This window comes from Canis lupus, chromosome 16 (genome assembly GCF_048164855.1).
Source record: "Canis lupus baileyi chromosome 16, mCanLup2.hap1, whole genome shotgun sequence".
NCBI lineage: Eukaryota > Metazoa > Chordata > Mammalia > Carnivora > Canidae > Canis > Canis lupus.
In genome coordinates this window covers 18,247,178-18,264,794 of record NC_132853.1, presented here as the reverse complement: position 1 = coordinate 18,264,794, position 17,617 = coordinate 18,247,178, and the positions used below count along the sequence as shown (strand labels likewise).

The 17,617-nt window shown below is 45.3% G+C and overlaps 1 protein-coding gene across 2 annotated transcripts in view; it reads left to right on the top strand.

The window, feature by feature from the left end:
* Nucleotides 1-17,617, top strand: part of SUPT6H (SPT6 homolog, histone chaperone and transcription elongation factor) — a 36,793-nt gene that overhangs the window by 9,695 nt on the left and 9,481 nt on the right. For both annotated transcript variants that reach the window (XM_072779308.1, XM_072779310.1), the window contains exons 2-25: nucleotides 2,648-2,789; nucleotides 3,569-3,727; nucleotides 3,824-3,900; nucleotides 4,260-4,452; nucleotides 4,880-4,964; nucleotides 5,599-5,872; nucleotides 6,249-6,350; nucleotides 6,599-6,715; nucleotides 7,313-7,402; nucleotides 7,603-7,745; nucleotides 8,426-8,574; nucleotides 8,726-8,824; nucleotides 9,931-10,060; nucleotides 10,145-10,295; nucleotides 10,471-10,625; nucleotides 10,807-11,002; nucleotides 11,388-11,527; nucleotides 11,643-11,760; nucleotides 12,703-12,779; nucleotides 13,029-13,164; nucleotides 13,464-13,601; nucleotides 13,680-13,847; nucleotides 15,447-15,574; nucleotides 16,708-16,915. In XM_072779308.1, the coding sequence (XP_072635409.1) occupies nucleotides 2,681-2,789; nucleotides 3,569-3,727; nucleotides 3,824-3,900; nucleotides 4,260-4,452; nucleotides 4,880-4,964; nucleotides 5,599-5,872; nucleotides 6,249-6,350; nucleotides 6,599-6,715; nucleotides 7,313-7,402; nucleotides 7,603-7,745; nucleotides 8,426-8,574; nucleotides 8,726-8,824; nucleotides 9,931-10,060; nucleotides 10,145-10,295; nucleotides 10,471-10,625; nucleotides 10,807-11,002; nucleotides 11,388-11,527; nucleotides 11,643-11,760; nucleotides 12,703-12,779; nucleotides 13,029-13,164; nucleotides 13,464-13,601; nucleotides 13,680-13,847; nucleotides 15,447-15,574; nucleotides 16,708-16,915 (3,342 nt within the window). In that variant the 5' untranslated portion in view covers nucleotides 2,648-2,680. The remainder of the gene's footprint in view (nucleotides 1-2,647; nucleotides 2,790-3,568; nucleotides 3,728-3,823; nucleotides 3,901-4,259; nucleotides 4,453-4,879; nucleotides 4,965-5,598; nucleotides 5,873-6,248; nucleotides 6,351-6,598; nucleotides 6,716-7,312; nucleotides 7,403-7,602; nucleotides 7,746-8,425; nucleotides 8,575-8,725; nucleotides 8,825-9,930; nucleotides 10,061-10,144; nucleotides 10,296-10,470; nucleotides 10,626-10,806; nucleotides 11,003-11,387; nucleotides 11,528-11,642; nucleotides 11,761-12,702; nucleotides 12,780-13,028; nucleotides 13,165-13,463; nucleotides 13,602-13,679; nucleotides 13,848-15,446; nucleotides 15,575-16,707; nucleotides 16,916-17,617) is intronic.

Below are 17,617 nucleotides of genomic sequence, written 5' to 3'. Positions count from 1 at the left end.
CTGAGTTTATCAACAGCCAGCTTCAGGTTTCAGGATAGGATCTTGATGTTATGATGTGTGTGATGTGTGCTATTTTTTAAAGTCCTGCAAAGCCTGAGGCACCTGGGTAAGCACATTCAGTTAAGTTTCTGGCTCTTGGTTTCAGCTCAGGCCCTGATCTCAGGGTTGTGAAATCCAGCCTTGTATTGGGCTCTGTGCTCTGTGCTCAGTGCAGAGTCTACTTCATATTCTTTCTCCTCTCTTCCTCTCTCTGTCTCTCTGTCTCTCTCTTTTGTCAAATAAATCAATCAAATTAATTAAGTAAAATAAAGTCCTACAAGGCCCAGGAAACTCCATGTTATGGTTCTGCCATTTCCAGGCTCTGGACGAGTCTGAAAGCAGCGAAGTAGAAGACAAAATTGGGATTTGTTGGTACAAAATTGTAGAATGCTGAGGAAAATTAACCCCAAGATTCAAAATCAGACTCAGTTAACATTTTTTGAAACTGTAAACTAGGTTCTTTCCCTCTGTGTTATGTAATAGTCTCAACTACTCGGCAAAGTAGGTAGCACTATTCCTGTTTTCCAGATGAGGCTGATATCCAGACAAATTAAATAATTGGCTTAGTTTATATATCTAGTAGATGTTGGGACCAGGTTTATTTATTTTTTTTTTTTTAATTTATTTATGATAGTCACACAGAGAGAGAGAGAGAGAGAGGCAGAGACATAGGCAGAGGGAGAAGCAGGCTCCATGCACCGGGAGCCCGACGTGGGATTCGATCCCGGGTCTCCAGGATCGTGCCCTGGGCCAAAGGCAGGCGCCAAACCTCTGCGCCACCCAGGGATCCCTGGGACCAGGTTTTGATCTCTACTCTTGAGCCCAGCAATCTTTGTATTTAACTATGTTGCCTTTATTTTGTAGACCATGAAAGTCACATTCAAAGTTTTTTTGCTGGGAAGGTAAATGTAAAAATAGGTTTATGAATCTAATATTTCTAAAAAGACCCCCTTTTCACCCAAATGCTCCCAACTAGTAGTCACACAAGTGGGCTCAAGTTCATGAAATATTATTTAATCTGTTGAAAAGAATTTTCCTTTTGACTCTGTCAGCAGCCAGGTATAGTGTGTATGAAAGTGCCTGTCATTAAGTTGGCACTTGTTTCCCAAATTTCTTATGAGCAATTCATAGAATCTCCCTGCTGCCACCAAATGCCTACCTACATAATCATTAAATTTTTTCCTCATTTGCCCTTGCCCCTAAATGATGAGTGAGATAAAATTCTTTGGTATACAGTTAACCCTTGAACAGTGCAGGAGTTAGGGCACTGGCCTTCCATGCAATCAAAAATCTGTTTATAACTTTTTTTTTTTTAATATTATTTATTCAGGGATGCTTGTGGCTCAGGAATTGGGTGTCTGCCTTTGGCTCAAGGCGTGATCTCAGGGTTCTGGGATTGAGTCCCATCGGGCTTCCTGAATGGAGCCTGCTTCTGTCTCTGCCTCTCTCTCCCTCTGTCTCTCATGAATAAATAGAATCTTAAAAAAAAAAAAAAAGATTTTATTTATTCATTTGACAGAGAGCACAAGCAGGAGAGCAGCAGGCAGAAGAAGGAGAAGCAGGCTTTCCACGGGGCCGGGAGCCTGATGCAGGGCTCGATTCCAGGACCCTGAGATCATGACCTGAGCTGAAGGCAGATACTCAACTGACTGAGCCACTCTGGCACCCCAAAAATCTATATAACTTATGACTCCCCAAAAACTTTACTAATAGCTTACCATTGCCTGGGATAACATAACACAACCTGAATAGTTCATTAACACATATTTTGGGCATTATATGCACTATATACCATATTCTTAAAGTAAGCCTGAGAAAAGAAAATGTTAAGAAAATCACATGGATGAGAAAATATATCTACAATACTCTTATTTATTGAAAAAAATCAGTAAGTGGACCCATGCAGCTCAAACTCCTGATTTTCAAGTCAGCTAGCTATGTAGAGAGAAGTCCGGTGTAATCATTTATCTTTTTAAAGGCACACGTAGGGGATCCCTGGGTGGCTCAGCGGTTTAGCACCTGCCTTTGGCCCAGGGCGCGATCCTGGAGTCCCAGGATCTAGTCCCGCATCAGGCTCCTGACATGGAGCCTGCTTCTCCCTCCTCCTGTGTCTCTGCCTGCCTCTCTCTCTCTCTCTCTCTCTCTCTCTCTCTTTCTCTATCATAAATAAATCTTTTTTAAAAATTTAAAAAAATAAATAAAATAAAGGCGCACGTAAGAGGAGTAACCATGGGAGGAGTGGAAAATGGATGAAATGGACCCATCTGATTTTTTTTTTTTTAAGATTTTATTTATTTGTTCATGAGAGACACAGAGAGAGAGAGAGAGAGGTAGAGACACAGGCAGAGGGAGAAGCAGGCTCCATGCAGTGAGCCCAATGCGGGACTCGATCCCGGGACCCTTGGATCACGCCCTGGGCCAAAGGCACCAAACTGCCGCGTCACCCAGGCATCCCAACCCATCTGATTCTTAACTGTCTCTTCCTTAGGTGGGAATGATTGAGGGGGCAGAGCAGTGGCTTGTGGCTAAAAGGCTGTTTGTGGAAAGAGTTAAGGACACTCTGTAAAGTCATGTGTCTCATTTATCCTTATCTTCCTTCCTTCTTTAGTCATCCTTAGGCAGGCGGTGAGAAGCTGCAAACATGTCTGATTTTGTGGAAAGCGAGGCCGAGGAGTCAGAGGAAGAGTACAATGATGAAGGCGAAGTGGTGCCCCGAGTCACCAAGAAATTTGTGGAAGAGGAGGATGACGGTGAGGAGGCCCCAGCCTCAAGCTTCTCCCCACTATTGCTAAGCTTTGGATAGTTGGATTCTTGCTGATGAGAGGCTCAGGCTGAGCACAGAAGTTATCACACATGAGGTACCAGCTTGAGAATTTTCAGTAATTTATAGCAAATACTTACTGAGCATCTGACTGCTGTATGCCAGGCACTGTGCCTAGAATTGGAGTATGAAATAAAGACCCTGCAATCATGGAGTTTATGTTAGTGGGAGGGGACAGAGAGTAAACCAACAAATAAATATATACATAATGTTTTCCTCTTTGAGAGACCTAGCAGTGTTGGTATTTATGTGCCCAGTTTTCTATTTCTCTGGCCAAACCCAACCATTAGGATCCTCAGCAGAGTAGAATCATGAAATGGCTTTAAAGACAGAAAAGTAAATACAAGTTTTATTAAAAGAATTATAGATAGAAGAAATCATATGGCTGCTGAATTTATAAACTAAGATGGAAACAAAGATTATTGGTGGCTCTAAAACTCCTAGTAGGACTTTGAAGAGCCCAAATAATTAGGAGGATCATCTTGCCTAAAGACAGATGGTGAACATAGAAAGGAGATACTACTTTTCCAGATGCTGCTGCTCTAAGTTAGTGATCATGTTTTATATCTTCAGGTGAGACTGAAAAGTTAACATGGCACCCATATCATTAGGTTTAGAGCAGAAAGAGAATCACAGTTTAAGCAGGTGGCCCTATCCCACCCCAACCCGTTACCCAAACTCTATGCTTCAAACATACATGTTTTCCAGATGAGGAGGAGGAGGAAGAGAACCTAGATGATCAGGATGAGCAAGGCAATCTGAAAGGCTTTATCAATGATGATGATGATGAAGATGAAGGGGAGGAGGATGAGGGTAGTGACTCTGGTGATTCAGAAGATGATGTTGGCCACAAGAAGAGAAAACGCAGTGAGTAGTCTCTCCTCAGTCAAGTAAGGCTGGGGTGGAAGTTGCAGTGGAGAAGGGGCCTCCACATCACCATGGGTAACACTTTGTTTTCTCCAGCATCTTTTGATGACCGCCTGGAGGATGATGATTTTGACCTCATTGAGGAGAATTTGGGTGTCAAAGTCAAAAGAGGAGTAAGTGTCATTCTTTGTCTCTGTCCCTGGGGATGAAGGAAAAAGCCCTTGAAATTGAGTGATTTGGGGGGAGAAGACACCTCCAGAACAATTTGGGAAGCATCAGAGAAGAGAATATTGCTCCGTGTCCTTATGCCATGGAGACTAGAGTTGCATCCCACGTCTGGGTGCCTGTTAGAAAAAGGCCTGTCAGAGTTTCAGGGGTGGGCCTTAGTGCTGAAAGAGCATAACTTAATGTGTTCTTTGCCATCTCCCTTGGTCAGTGGAACTATGGTGGGGATATGAGAATGAGACTAGAAAACAAGCATCATTATGCTAGTCTCCTCAGGCCCTGATGAGACAGGTTTTCCCACCCCTAGCAAAAATACCGACGTGTCAAAAAAATGTCAGATGACGAGGATGACGACGAGGAGGAATATGGCAAAGAGGAACATGAAAAAGAGGCTATTGCAGAGGAAATCTTCCAGGATGGGGAAGGGGAAGAAGGGCAGGAAGCTGTGGAGGCCCCCATGGCTCCTCCAGAGGAGGAGGAGGAAGATGATGAAGAATCAGGTATGTGACATCAGGCAGGAACGCCTGTGTTTGGGTGGGTGTTGGGATTGCATAGACCCTAAGAGCAGGATGGGAAACCATTCTTCAGCTACAGGGCTTGCAGCATTTGACAGAAAGTTCATTTTTAGGAGCCTCCCTATTCTTCTCACTGGCCTCCTACATGGTAGGAACTAAAGCCATTCAGGGGATCCCTGGGTGGCGCAGCGGTTTAGCGCCTGCCTTTGGCCCAGGGCGCGATCCTGGAGACCCGGGATGGAATCCCACGTCGGGCTCCCAGTGCATGGAGCCTGCTTCTCCCTCTGCCTGTGTCTCTGCCTCTCTCTCTCTCTCTCTCTCTGTGACTATCATAAATAAATAAAAAATTAAAGCCATTCAGTCCTGGTTCATGCTCTGCCTCTGAGCACTAATCCCTTCCTTCCTTGCCCAGACATCGATGACTTTATTGTGGATGATGACGGACAGCCCCTGAAAAAACCTAAGTGGCGGAAAAAGCTACCTGGATACACAGATGCGTGAGTGGGGTCTGGTACAGGGTGGTGATACAGACATCTGAGTAGGTACAGTCAGGAAGGAGGAAGTGAGGTTTCTGCCAAAACTGGGACATCCCAGCTCTTAACTGTTTGGCTTCCTTGCCTTAGATAACCTTTACTAGGCAAGAATTTCACACTGCTCCTAGAAGCCCTGAGAGCTCTCTACATTATAGGGCCGCTGTGGAATCAGGGTGGAGTCACGTGTGTAGGCCTCCATCCAGCCTCCCTCTGCTCCTGTAGCTCCATGTTTATTCATTTAAACATTTGCCTTCTAAGTGTAATTTTCTTCTAAGAAAACTTTTGCTCTAAGAGGATACTGTAATGCCTTAGCAGAAGATATATCTGCTGAGCAGAATATGGACCTACCTGCCCTTGTTCTGTTTGATTTCCCAACACTGGCACATACCAACCATGGGCTTTTATCTTCCATAAATAATAGTTTTCCCAGAAATCTTCCCTAACTAAGCCTTTATTGCACTGTAAGTATGCTTTTTAAGATTTACCTTTCTCTTAACATTCTGGGTTTCCTTTGGGGCAAGCAGAGGATCTCTGCATGGGCTGCATCTGTTTCCTCTCACTAGAGCCTAAGCCAAATGCCTCTTGCTGTCACCCACAGGGCCCTGCAGGAAGCCCAGGAGATTTTTGGTGTGGACTTTGACTATGACGAGTTTGAGAAATACAATGAGTATGATGAAGAACTGGAGGAAGAGTATGAGTATGAGGATGATGAGGCTGAAGGTGAGATCCGAGTGCGCCCCAAGAAGACCACCAAGAAACGTGTGAGCCGCAGGAGCATCTTTGAGATGTATGAGCCCAGCGAGCTGGAAAGCAGCCACCTCACAGATCAAGACAATGAAATCCGAGCCACTGACCTGCCTGAGAGATTCCAGGTAAGAAAGCTTCTTTCCTTCTGCCAATCTGTCATTGCCTGCCCTGAGCCTCCTTGCTCCTGGGGTTGTAGCAGAGAAATAATCTAGTAGTAATCTGATGTTGAATGGTATATAGGAAGTTGGCTTTGAACCCCATCTGACCAGGAAGTGCAGGGAGTCTAGGTTTTAGAGAAGGCTCTTGTGCTGCTTATGCTTCTTGAAATGGCACTCTTTCTTTAGTAGGATATATAAGGTGTCTACTTCGTGCCAAGACGGTGCTGGAAATGTGTGTGTGTGGAACACACATTTGTGTCCTGAAATGGTATATGTAAATGGTATATGTGTTTCCTACACGGGATACAGGGTAAAGTCAGTCTCATTGTCTTATCCCCTGCAGCTCCGCTCCATTCCAGTCAAGGGGGCTGAAGATGATGAACTAGAAGAGGAAGCTGACTGGATCTACAGGAATGCCTTTGCCACACCAACCATTTCTCTGCAGGTACCCAAAAAAAAGATCCTCATTTTAACATGAACCGGAAGCCACTTCATCAAGCTGAAGACCTGCTCCTCCCATGCCCCAAACATCTCTGTGCCTAGTACAGGACAGTATGGGTGTCTGCAGGTGTATGAGAGATTTTTCTAGATTTTATCAGACAAAGTTATCCTCTGACATGAAATAGTTTCATGTGTGGTAAGACAAAACAAGTAACAATGTTATTGCTATTTCTTTCTTTCTTCTGGCTCTAGGAAAGCTGTGATTACCTAGATCGAGGGCAGCCAACCAGCAGCTTCAGTCGAAAAGGGCCCAGCACAATTCAGAAGATTAAAGAAGCCCTGGGCTTCATGCGAAATCAACACTTTGAGGTAGCATCTGAAGCTCTCTAATGGCTCATTGGTTAGAAATTCAGTGGGGGCAGGGTGGGTAGTGGGGCTCCTAGGTGGCTCAGTCAGTTGAGTGTCCAGCTCTTGATTTTTGGCTCTGGTCATGATCTTGGGATTGTGGAATCAAGGCCCGCGCCAGCATGAGCCTGCTTGAGACTCTCTCCATATCCCTCTACCTCTCCCACACCCCCACTTCTCCGCTTGTGCATGCACGTCCTTTCTCACTAGCTCTCTCTCAAAAAAAAAAAAAAATTTTTTTTTTTTTTTTTTTTTTTCAGCTAAGGGATGAGGGTAAGGGGAGCTGCCTGTCAGGTAGAGAGCCCTCCTGTCCTCACATATGTCCTCACATTGGCTCAAAGAGTGTGAGAAGCAAAGGAGAGAGACTCTAGTGATCAGGAGAATGATGCCACCTGTCTGCAGCATCATCTTCCCCTATGGGGGAGAGCAGGTGCCCTTGATGAGCCTCTGAGGGAGGCCATGTTTCCAACTTGAATTTTCTGGAGCCACTTACCCCTCTGGCAAAGGAGCTTCTTATAGATCTTTCCACTTTGGTTGACTGCGGTCTCCTTGCAACCTTAGGTGCCTTTTATTGCTTTCTACCGTAAGGAGTATGTGGAGCCTGAGTTGCACATCAATGACCTGTGGAGGGTGTGGCAATGGGATGAAAAGGTAAGATGGATCCGTACCCTCTAAGAAGCTGAGGTGGGGACTGGGAACCACTACTTCAAGAGCCTAAGCCTTCTGTATGGTGGCAGCCCAAACCTCTCTATTCTGTCAAGCTCTCCTCAGGGTCTCCCAGTAAAGAATAGAGCAACTTTGGGTCTCCAGGGCCAAACACCAGCCCTTACCCCTGCCCTATCTTGTCCTAGTGGACCCAACTGAGGATTCGCAAAGAGAACCTAACACGGCTATTTGAAAAGATGCAGGCCTACCAGTATGAGCAGATCTCCGCTGACCCTGATAAACCTCTTGCTGATGGCATCCGGGCTCTGGATACCACTGACATGGAGAGGTAACATGTGCAGGGTTTATTCCATTACAAAGAGCCCTCAGACCTAAGATGGGCCCCCAGGGAGCAGCATAACGTACGAAATCCTCAGCACAGGGCCCATCCTTTAGAAATCCAATTTGTCACCACATCAAAAGTGATCTTTTTGGCAAACAAATTCATCTTAGTTATCTATATTGTTGAAAAAGGTTAAAAGAATAAGAATGTCATGTTTGCTGATCTGAAAATTCCCTGCATATAAAGTTACTTGGAAACCAAATTATAACCAGAAAGTATCTTGATGAGCCTGCAATCAACAAGTATGGGAGGGGAGCAGATGACTTTAGTGGCCAGTGTCATGAAGCTGGTGGAGTAGGGGGACAGGCCATCTCAAAGACTCTGAACTTTGCTAGAGACATGATGCTTCAACTATCTTTCCCTTTTTTTTTTTTTTTTTTTTTTTTTGGTCTTTCCCTTTTTTTTATCCATTTCTAATGATCATCATTTGACATACTCCTTTTCTCAGATACCTTAGTTGAAAGTAAGTCATGGTCTGGTGGTGGTGGTGTGTATCTCTAATAATTGAAGAACATAGGCACCATTCCAGTTGAGATCTTGCTTCATGGGAATTGGGCTTCTTGTAGCAGAACTGGATTTATTCTACTACTCAGTGACAATTGAGATCTTATGTCTCTTTCCTCCAGGCTGAAGGATGTACAGTCAATGGATGAGCTGAAAGATGTCTACAACCATTTCTTGCTTTATTATGGTCGTGATATCCCCAAGATGCAGAATGCCGCCAAGGCCAGCCGCAAGAAGCTGAAGCGTGTACGGGAAGAGGGAGATGAGGAAGGTGAGTGCTGGAAAGGAAAACCTGGGGAGGCTTGATGGCCACAGCATCCCCTAGGATGGCCTGGGCTGAGTGCCCTTTGGGGCTTCTCTACAGATGTCAGGTCCTTGGGAGTGACTGGAAACTAGAACAGTAACTCAGGATTTCTTCCCAGGTGAGGGTGAAGAGGCAGAAGATGAGGAGCAGAGGGGCCCAGAGCTCAAGCAGGCCTCCCGCCGAGACATGTACACCATCTGCCAGAGTGCTGGGCTAGGTAAAAGCTAGCTGCTTTGTATCCTGTGTATTTAGCCCTGAGCAAGGGGAGTTCTTTGATTGCCACTAGTGGGCAGGAAAAGGATTTAGTCATTTCAGCGATTCACCAGTGCAATTCTGAACACTTGCCCATATTACCAACACCCAGCCCACAGTAATAGTCCAACCTTTCCCTAACTACCTGAAGGAATGAGAAGCTCACATGATCAGAGGGATGGAGTCCATCCTATCTTTGAGAGGTTCTTCCATTAAACTGTAACTTCCATCTTAGTTTTGAGCCCAGGAGTCAAAGAAAATTCCTATTTCTGCTGCCTGATAACAGCATGTCGGGTGCTTAAAGGCAAATTTTTTGTGTTTTGTTTTGTTTTACTATTTATTTTTTAAGATTGGTTGGGGTTTTTTTTTAATTTTTTTTAATTTTTATTTATTTATGATAGTCACAGAGAGAGAGAGAGAGAGAGAGGCAGAGACACAGGCAGAGGGAGAAGCAGGCTCCATGCACCGGGAGCCCGATGTGGGATTTGATCCCGGGTCTCCAGGATCGCGCCCTGGGCCAAAGGCAGGCTCCAAACCGCTGCGCCACCCAGGGATCCCTGTTTTTTTTTTTTGTTTTTTTTTTTAACAAAGTTTATCCTTAAACATATAACAGGATATAAGACAATACTTTGTTGTCATAGGTGCAACAGATGCTGTGACAGGGAATCCAGATATTTAAACAGGAATGGAATTAAGAGTCATCATTGCCTTGGGCACAAAAAACAACTTAACTTTTTGCCAGATTTCTTAATTCCACCTGTAGGTCCCTTCCCCGAGTCCTTCACTTTTAGCTCCTCAAGTTTCTTCTGCTCCTATTTTGGTTTCTGCTTGAATGCTTTATCTTTTTCATCCATCTTTTGGCGCTACTGCTAGTCACCTTCATGACTGGACATGGCACCTGCTGCCCTTTCCCCACACCCTACCCTTTTTCACTATCCGTAAACTTCCTGGTCCTGCTTATTTGTGACCCTTTTACAGTTTAGTTCCCAAAATTGCTGCTCTGGACTTAGAGACCAAAGACATTTGTCAGCCTAGCTGTTGTCTTACCTTTCACCCTCCTGTTTGCTTTAGATGGTCTGGCCAAAAAGTTTGGGCTTACTCCGGAGCAGTTTGGGGAAAATCTCCGGGATAGCTACCAGCGGCACGAGACAGAGCAGTTCCCTGCTGAGCCTTTGGAGCTGGCCAAGGATTATGTCTGCAGGTAGGCATACAACAAGTGGCTGGCAGGAAGAGGGGCCTGGGGGCCAAGGCACTGTCATTCTGCAGCTGCCCCGTTTCCCCACAGCCAATTCCCGACACCAGAAGCTGTGCTGGAAGGTGCTCGCTACATGGTAGCCCTGCAGATTGCCCGAGAGCCCCTTGTCCGACAGGTGCTGAGGCAAACCTTCCAGGAGAGAGCCAAGCTAAATATAACCCCCACCAAGAAAGGCAGAAAGGTGAGCTGGTTGAAAGGTTTTGATCTAACATGTGGTCCAGCTTTGTGTTCAACTGGATTGAATTTCTTACTTTTGTGCTCAGCTGAGCTGTCTGCCCATGAGCAAAGAGGCACTCTTTGCTCCTATGGTCAAGCCAGCCTATTAGTAGGCTGATGATTCCTCTTGCTGTACACAGGATGTCGATGAAGCCCACTACGCTTATTCTTTCAAGTACTTAAAGAACAAGCCTGTTAAGGAACTGAGAGATGACCAGTTCCTCAAGATCTGCTTGGCTGAAGACGAAGGGCTGCTCACCATTGACATCAGCATAGACATGAAGGGGGTAGAAGGGTAAGCAAAGCTTTGAGCTGGGGACTGTTTGGGGGAAGGTTTGATGAGGGGGGCAGGCCTTCAGGAATGTGAATCACAGTTTCAGAGTCAAGCAAGCCATTGTCCCTGGCTCACTTGTGTTTGGGGACATTTGAGTATCCCCTCTCTTCTCCACCCTGACACTACAGTGTTCTCTCCTCAGCTATGGCAATGACCAGACCTATTTTGAAGAGATCAAACAGTTTTATTACCGAGATGAGTTCAGCCACCAGGTGCAGGAATGGAACCGACAGCGCACCATGGCTATTGAACGAGCTTTGCAGCAGTTCCTCTACGTGCAGATGGCCAAGGAACTCAAAAATAAGCTGCTGGCCGAAGCCAAAGAATACGTCATAAAGGTTAAGGCAGAAACTCATGGTCTTTAGGTCCATGGTTTCCCCAAACTAGAGTGGAGAGCACAGGAACCCCTTAATAGTGGTCTTCTCCGGGTGGATAGAGTGTAATCAGGGGGACTGCAAACAAGGCTACAGATCACTCCAGGACCTCCCCATTTGAGGACCCTTTCAGCTCCCACCCCCAATCCAAATGTTTTTGGCTTATATTGTTGTCCTCTATATACTCCTGTTTCCAAAAGCAAGGTATGCCTTCATACCAAAAGTTTGCCAAGGGCTCAGAGCATGTGCACATGTCGTTAAAACCTTTGCACACACGTGCCCACATCTGTTTCCTTATTAGCACACTTGGTTAGCCTCTTGGCCATAGATCCGTGTGTCTTCTCCTCAGGCATGTAGTCGAAAACTCTACAACTGGTTGAGGGTGGCACCATACCGGCCAGATCAACAGGTAGAGGAAGACGATGACTTTATGGATGAGAACCAAGGGAAGGGCATCCGAGTCCTAGGCATTGCTTTCTCCTCTGCCAGGTAACTGCCCATTCGTGCTTGCCTGGCCTCACCCCTTCCCTCTCTTAATCTCATTCTTCTCTTATTTATATTCTCTTATTTCTGATTTATTGCACTGTTCTGGTCTGGTTGACAGAGATCATCCTGTATTCTGTGCCCTGGTCAATGGCGAAGGAGAAGTGACAGACTTCCTTCGGCTGCCACATTTTACCAAACGGCGAACTGCGTGGAGAGAGGAGGAAAGGGAAAAGAAGGTAAGTGGCTGGGATGGGGTAACCAAGTGTACATCTTAAGTGCATTTCACAGTTGCACTGGGGATACATGTTTGTGGTCTATACAACATCCTATACAAGACCCTGATAATCTCTACCTGGTTGCTGAACTCTGGAGTCCTAAGATAAGTCTCACTTTCATAAGCAGTAGATGGCACTCAAGTTCTGGGGCAGAATTTACTTCTGGCTAGAGGCCAAGTCCTAGACCTTGTGTGCATCTGGGAGCTGCCATTCTGGCCTCTGTTCTTACTAGCATCTGGGTCATACTGTTCCAGGAGCTGAAAGCCAGTGAGGCATTAAGCCAACCTTTTCCCAGCTTTAGCCTTTCAGTGTGTGTTTTTTTTTTTCCCCAAGGAAAAAGGAATTTGAATTCATCTCAGGTATATGTTTCTGATTTTATTTAACATAAAGATAACTCCGTTTTGCTGAAGAGGGTTGCATCCTAAAGTAATTTTTAACAATCCTTTTTTTTTTTTTTAAGAAAAAAAAAAACGTTGAAATGAGATTAGAATAGCCCTAACAGCCAAACAGTGGTTTATGTTAGCAAAACCTAAATATGTTTATTCCTGGCTGGATCAGTCAGAGGAGCATGCCACTCTTGATCTTAGGATTATGAGTTCAAGCCCCATGTAGGGTGTAGAGACTACTTCAAAGAAAGGAAGAAAGAAAAGGAAGACCCAGGTGTGTTTGCTCACAACTGAGTACAAGCCAGAAGCGTAGTAATTTTAGGAAATGTTAATGGATATATAACCAGAGGTCTTAGTCTCCTGTTTGTGTTCCAGTTAGACAGTGTGTATGTATCATATACACTTGTAGCTTACTTTTCTCTGGTCTTATAAGGTCTTGGGATTACTTAGGGAGAGCAAACTTTTAGAAATCTCCATATCTTCAGAGCCATTCAATTCCAATTTTATTTTAATCCAGGCTCAAGACATTGAAACCCTAAAGAAATTTCTCCTGAACAAAAAGCCTCATGTGGTGACAGTCGCAGGAGAAAACAGGTAGGAACACCAGGGGATCAGACTAGACCTAGCTTAAATTCATTCATCCCTTCTTACTGAATCTGGTATGTGCCTCTAAAAAAGTGAGCATGTGCCTCTGTAGACCCTTGGTAAATTTCCTATCCCCGGGGAGTATTTTGTCTTCAAAGCCTTTTCCTCCCCCACCTTACCCGCATCCCAGCCATAAGTCTGCCTATCCCTGAGAAACAATTCAGAAAGAGCCCCGACCAACACCCCTCATCCCTCCAGGGACGCCCAGATGTTGATTGAAGATGTGAAGCGCATTGTGCATGAGCTGGACCAGGGCCAACAGCTGTCCTCTGTTGGGGTGGAGCTGGTTGATAATGAGTTGGCCATTCTCTATATGAACAGCAAGAAATCGGAGGTAATGCTGGAGCCCCAGTCTTAGGACCTGCACAAGTGAGAGTTGTCAATCCCAGGGAAATTCATTAGGGAAATGAAGGTGACCAAGGGCACAGGACTGCACTTACTCAACCCATCCCAGGATGCTTCATTTTGCCAGTCATGGCTCAGATTAGGAGCCCTGCAGATTAAATTGGCCCCAGAAAAACAGGGCCCCAGAGGAAATGAGAAAGTCACTTAAAGTCAGAACGCTTTGGACTTCCTTTTGCTGTTGGCACCTGAGGGAACTTAATGGTCCTGCTGGTCCTCATTTGACTCTAGGCAGAGTTCCGGGATTATCCTCCAGTGCTGAGACAGGCCGTCTCCCTGGCCCGGCGCATCCAGGACCCTCTGATTGAATTTGCCCAGGTGTGCAGCTCTGATGAAGATATTCTGTGTCTCAAGTTTCATCCCTTGCAGGTGAGTAGGGTTTGACAGATAAGCCTAGGCAGGCAGAAAGGCACAGTCATCTTATCCCTGCCTGCTGTGTGTCCACAGGAGCATGTGGTAAAAGAGGAGCTGCTCAACGCCTTGTACTGTGAATTTATCAACCGAGTCAATGAAGTTGGGGTCGATGTCAACCGTGCCATCGCTCACCCGTACAGCCAGGCCTTAATCCAGTATGTCTGTGGCCTGGGACCTCGAAAAGGGACCCATCTCCTAAAGGTAGGGTTGGGTTGAATCAGAAAATAAGGAAAGTTCCCATTTCATTGAGTCTTTACACTATGCCAGTATGATTTGGCAAAAGGCCAAAGTTAGGTAAAGAGACTTGTCCATAGTCATTCAACTAGTGAGAGTCCAAGTCAGACTTTAGACTCAGGTGGCCACAGCTGTGCTCTTCACTACTATAGCAAATGGCTCATGGGAAAGATAGCTGTAAACCAGAATTTAAAACAGATGGAAGAGGGAACCCCAGGTGGCTCAGCGGTTTAGCCCCGCCTTCAGCCCAGGATGTGATCCTGGAGACCTGGGATTGAATCCCACATCCAGCTCCCTGCATGGAGCCTGCTTTCCCTCTGCCTGTGTCTCTGCCTCTCTCTCTCTCTCTCTCTCTCTGTCTCTCATGAATAGATAAATTAAGAAAAAAAAAAAAAAAACAGATGGAAGAAAGTAAGAAGGGCACCTGGGTGGCTCAGTCAAGTGTCTGCCTTTGCCTCAGATCTTGATCCCAGGGTTTTGGGATCAAGCCCCAAGTCGGGCTCCTTGCTCAGTGGGGAGTCTGTTTCTCCCTTTCTGCCTTCCATTCCCCTGCTTATGCTCTCTCTCCCTCTTTCTCTCTTTTTCTCAAAATATCTTTAAAAAAAAAAAAAGTGGAAGTGGGAAAAATACTAGACACAAACCTCAGGACAGTGATTTATTCAAGTGGTAAAGATTTCAAAATAAAATCTTAAAAAAAAAAAAAATTAAGGGCAGCCCCAGTGGCGCAGCGGTTTAGTGCCGCCTGCAGCTCAGGGCATGATCTGGAGACCCTGGATCGAGCCCCACGTCAGGCTCTCTGCATGGAGCCTGCTTCTCCCTCTGCCTGTGTCTCTGCCTCTCTCTCTCTCTCTCTCTCTCTCTGCATCTCTATGAATAACTAAAATCTTAAAAAAAAAATTTTTTTTCAGTCAGGAGTTGAAAGGGAATGCAAGGAGCTTTAGAAGCATGGGTAATACTCTTTTGCTTAAGATGAGTAGTGGGGTTGTTGGATATATGTTTTATCGTTAACTTTTTTTTTAAGTTTTTGTTTGTTTTAAGTAATCACTACGCCCAATACAGGGCTGAAATTCACAACCCCAAAATCAGGAGTCACATGCTCAGAGCACCTGGGTGGCTCAGTGGTTGAGCATCTGCCTTTAGCTTGGGTAGTGATCCCAGGGTCCTGGGATCGAGTCCCACATCAGGCTCCCTATAGGGAGCCTGCTTCTCCCTCTGCCTCTCTCTGCCTCTCTCTCTGTCTTTCATGAATAAATAAACAAGCCTGGCTCTGTGGCGCAATGGATGAATAAATAAATAAAATCCTTGAAGAAAGAAAAAAGAGTCATATGCTCTTCTGACTGAGCCAGTCCAGTGCCCCATTATATCATTTTTAAGCCATACGTTAGTTACCTTTGGCAAGTGTAATATAGTTCATTAAAATAATTTTTAAAATAGTAGGGTATAGTGTTAGATATCGAGGCATGGGGAGAGACTTCCCATCATAGAGGGTTTCCCAGAAACATGAAAGCAGGCAGGGAGGGGGGAGGCCTGCCTACTGCTCTGGTTCACCCCACACCTCTCCCCTAGATCCTGAAGCAGAACAACACCAGGCTCGAGAGCCGGACCCAGCTGGTCACCATGTGCCACATGGGTCCCAAAGTCTTCATGAATTGTGCTGGCTTCCTCAAGATTGACACAGCCTCCTTGGGGGACAGGTGATGCCCTCTGCCTGGGTGGGCCAGGAGGAGGTCCCTTGGGCTTTGCTTTGGGGATTCAGAGAATTAGGGCTGTCAAAGGGCCCAAGGTATTTGAATTGAGAAATATTTTAAAGCAAAGGTGAGGAACCTCTATTGAAAGTCAAGAGCCTCTGACCTATGGAAAAGATCGGTTCAATTATGTGAAACTTTTTTTGCGTGAGAAAATCATAAAAAGAACCAACTTAACTTCATAAATTAAGGCCAGGATACATACAAGACTTCGTTCAGTAAACACAAACATGTTCTCTTATTACCATCTACCATGGCTAGGTAAGGGTGGGACTGGCAGGGGCAATGGAAAAGGAGTGTGGGGGTATGAGGAAGTAAGGAAGGGGGAGAGAGATTCGGTATGTTTTGAGATGATGTTATTGAGAGAAAGTTCTATTCACTTGGACTTTGGACTTCACCATTGACCTCTTCCTCTCCAGAAGTTATCAACTCAGTCTTTGGAGGATCTTTTCCACGGGCACATAGCTCCTCATTCAGTAATGGAAATCAGTGGGGAAATAGGCTTCAAGTTCTAAAACTTCATTTTCCACCCAGCTTTGCTGTAACACTCCACGAATAACATAGGTCCATGTGAGTGCACGGGCAAGACCAGCCTGGGAAGGCTTTATGGGGGAAAATAGCTGCCAGCAAATTGTCAGAAGTCTCTTTCCCCCTTCTTGTTTTATCTTACTGTAACACTTATTTAAGTTCATTATAAAATTCATTGTATAGCAGTATTATGCAGAAAGTGGAAGTCCCCCATAATCCCACCCCCCAGAGATAACTACCATAACGATTTGGTGTATACTACAACGTTCCTAAATTTTATTTTTGCTATGCATTTACTAACTACCCATTTACTACGAAAATGGGATCATACGGTTCATAGTGTTTTGCAGTGCATTTTTCACGTATCAGTATATTGTGGCCATCTTTCCATGTCAGCACACATAGATCTACCTCATTATTTTTAATGGCTGTATAGTATTCCATTGTATGGAGGTACCCTAATTTATTTAACCAATTCCCCATTGGTGGACATTTGGGTTGTTACTAGAAGCTTCTTGTTTTATATCCTTGCCCCTTTTCTGCCTTGCCTTCAGCACTGACTCATACATTGAGGTTCTTGATGGTTCCCGAGTCCACCCTGAGACCTATGAGTGGGCCAGGAAGATGGCAGTGGATGCTCTGGAATATGATGAATCAGCTGAGGATGCCAACCCTGCAGGAGCTCTTGAAGAAATCTTGGAAAACCCAGAGCGACTCAAGGACCTGGACCTTGATGCCTTTGCAGAAGAACTGGAGAGGCAGGTGAGTGACAATGGAGAGGCCTGACACAGAAATCATGGCCTAGTTGGGAGGAAACTCAGGCATCAAATCTCCAGAAAACTTCTACTGTTAACATGTGAGACTTGATCCTCTCTTGTCCCTCCCCAGGCTATACTGGGTTTTTCTTTTTTTTTTTTTTTTTTTTTTTTACTGGGTTTTTCAAGGAAGTGTTCACTCTGCCTCTTAAGGAGCCAAGGGAGTCTCAGACTGATACAGTCACTACAAGGGGGTGCGGGGTAGGGATTGCTGTCAGTCAAATTTCCTTTTAGACCTTGTCTCCTCCTTTCCTATTTTTTAAGATTTTATTTATTTATTCATGAGAGACAGAGAGGCAAAGACACAGGTAGGGGGAGAAACAGGCTCCTCACAGGGAGTCTGATGCGGGACTTGATCCCAGGACCCTGGGATCACACCCTGAGCCAAAGGCAGGTGCTCAACCCCTGAGCCATCCAGGCGCACCTCCTCTCCTCCTTTCCAGTAGCACAGCTTTGCATGTGTCTATTTCACACATCGGGATTCTGTGAAGCATTTTTATTCTAGAACGTTGCATGGTTAAGAGAAAACTTGAAAACTTCCTATCTTAAATGTTGAAAGGGAAGAAGAGAGAAGCCCTGATGGGGGCCATTGAAAGCCCTTGTTGGGATGCCTGGGTAGCTCAGTGCATGAATGTCTGCCTTTGGCTCA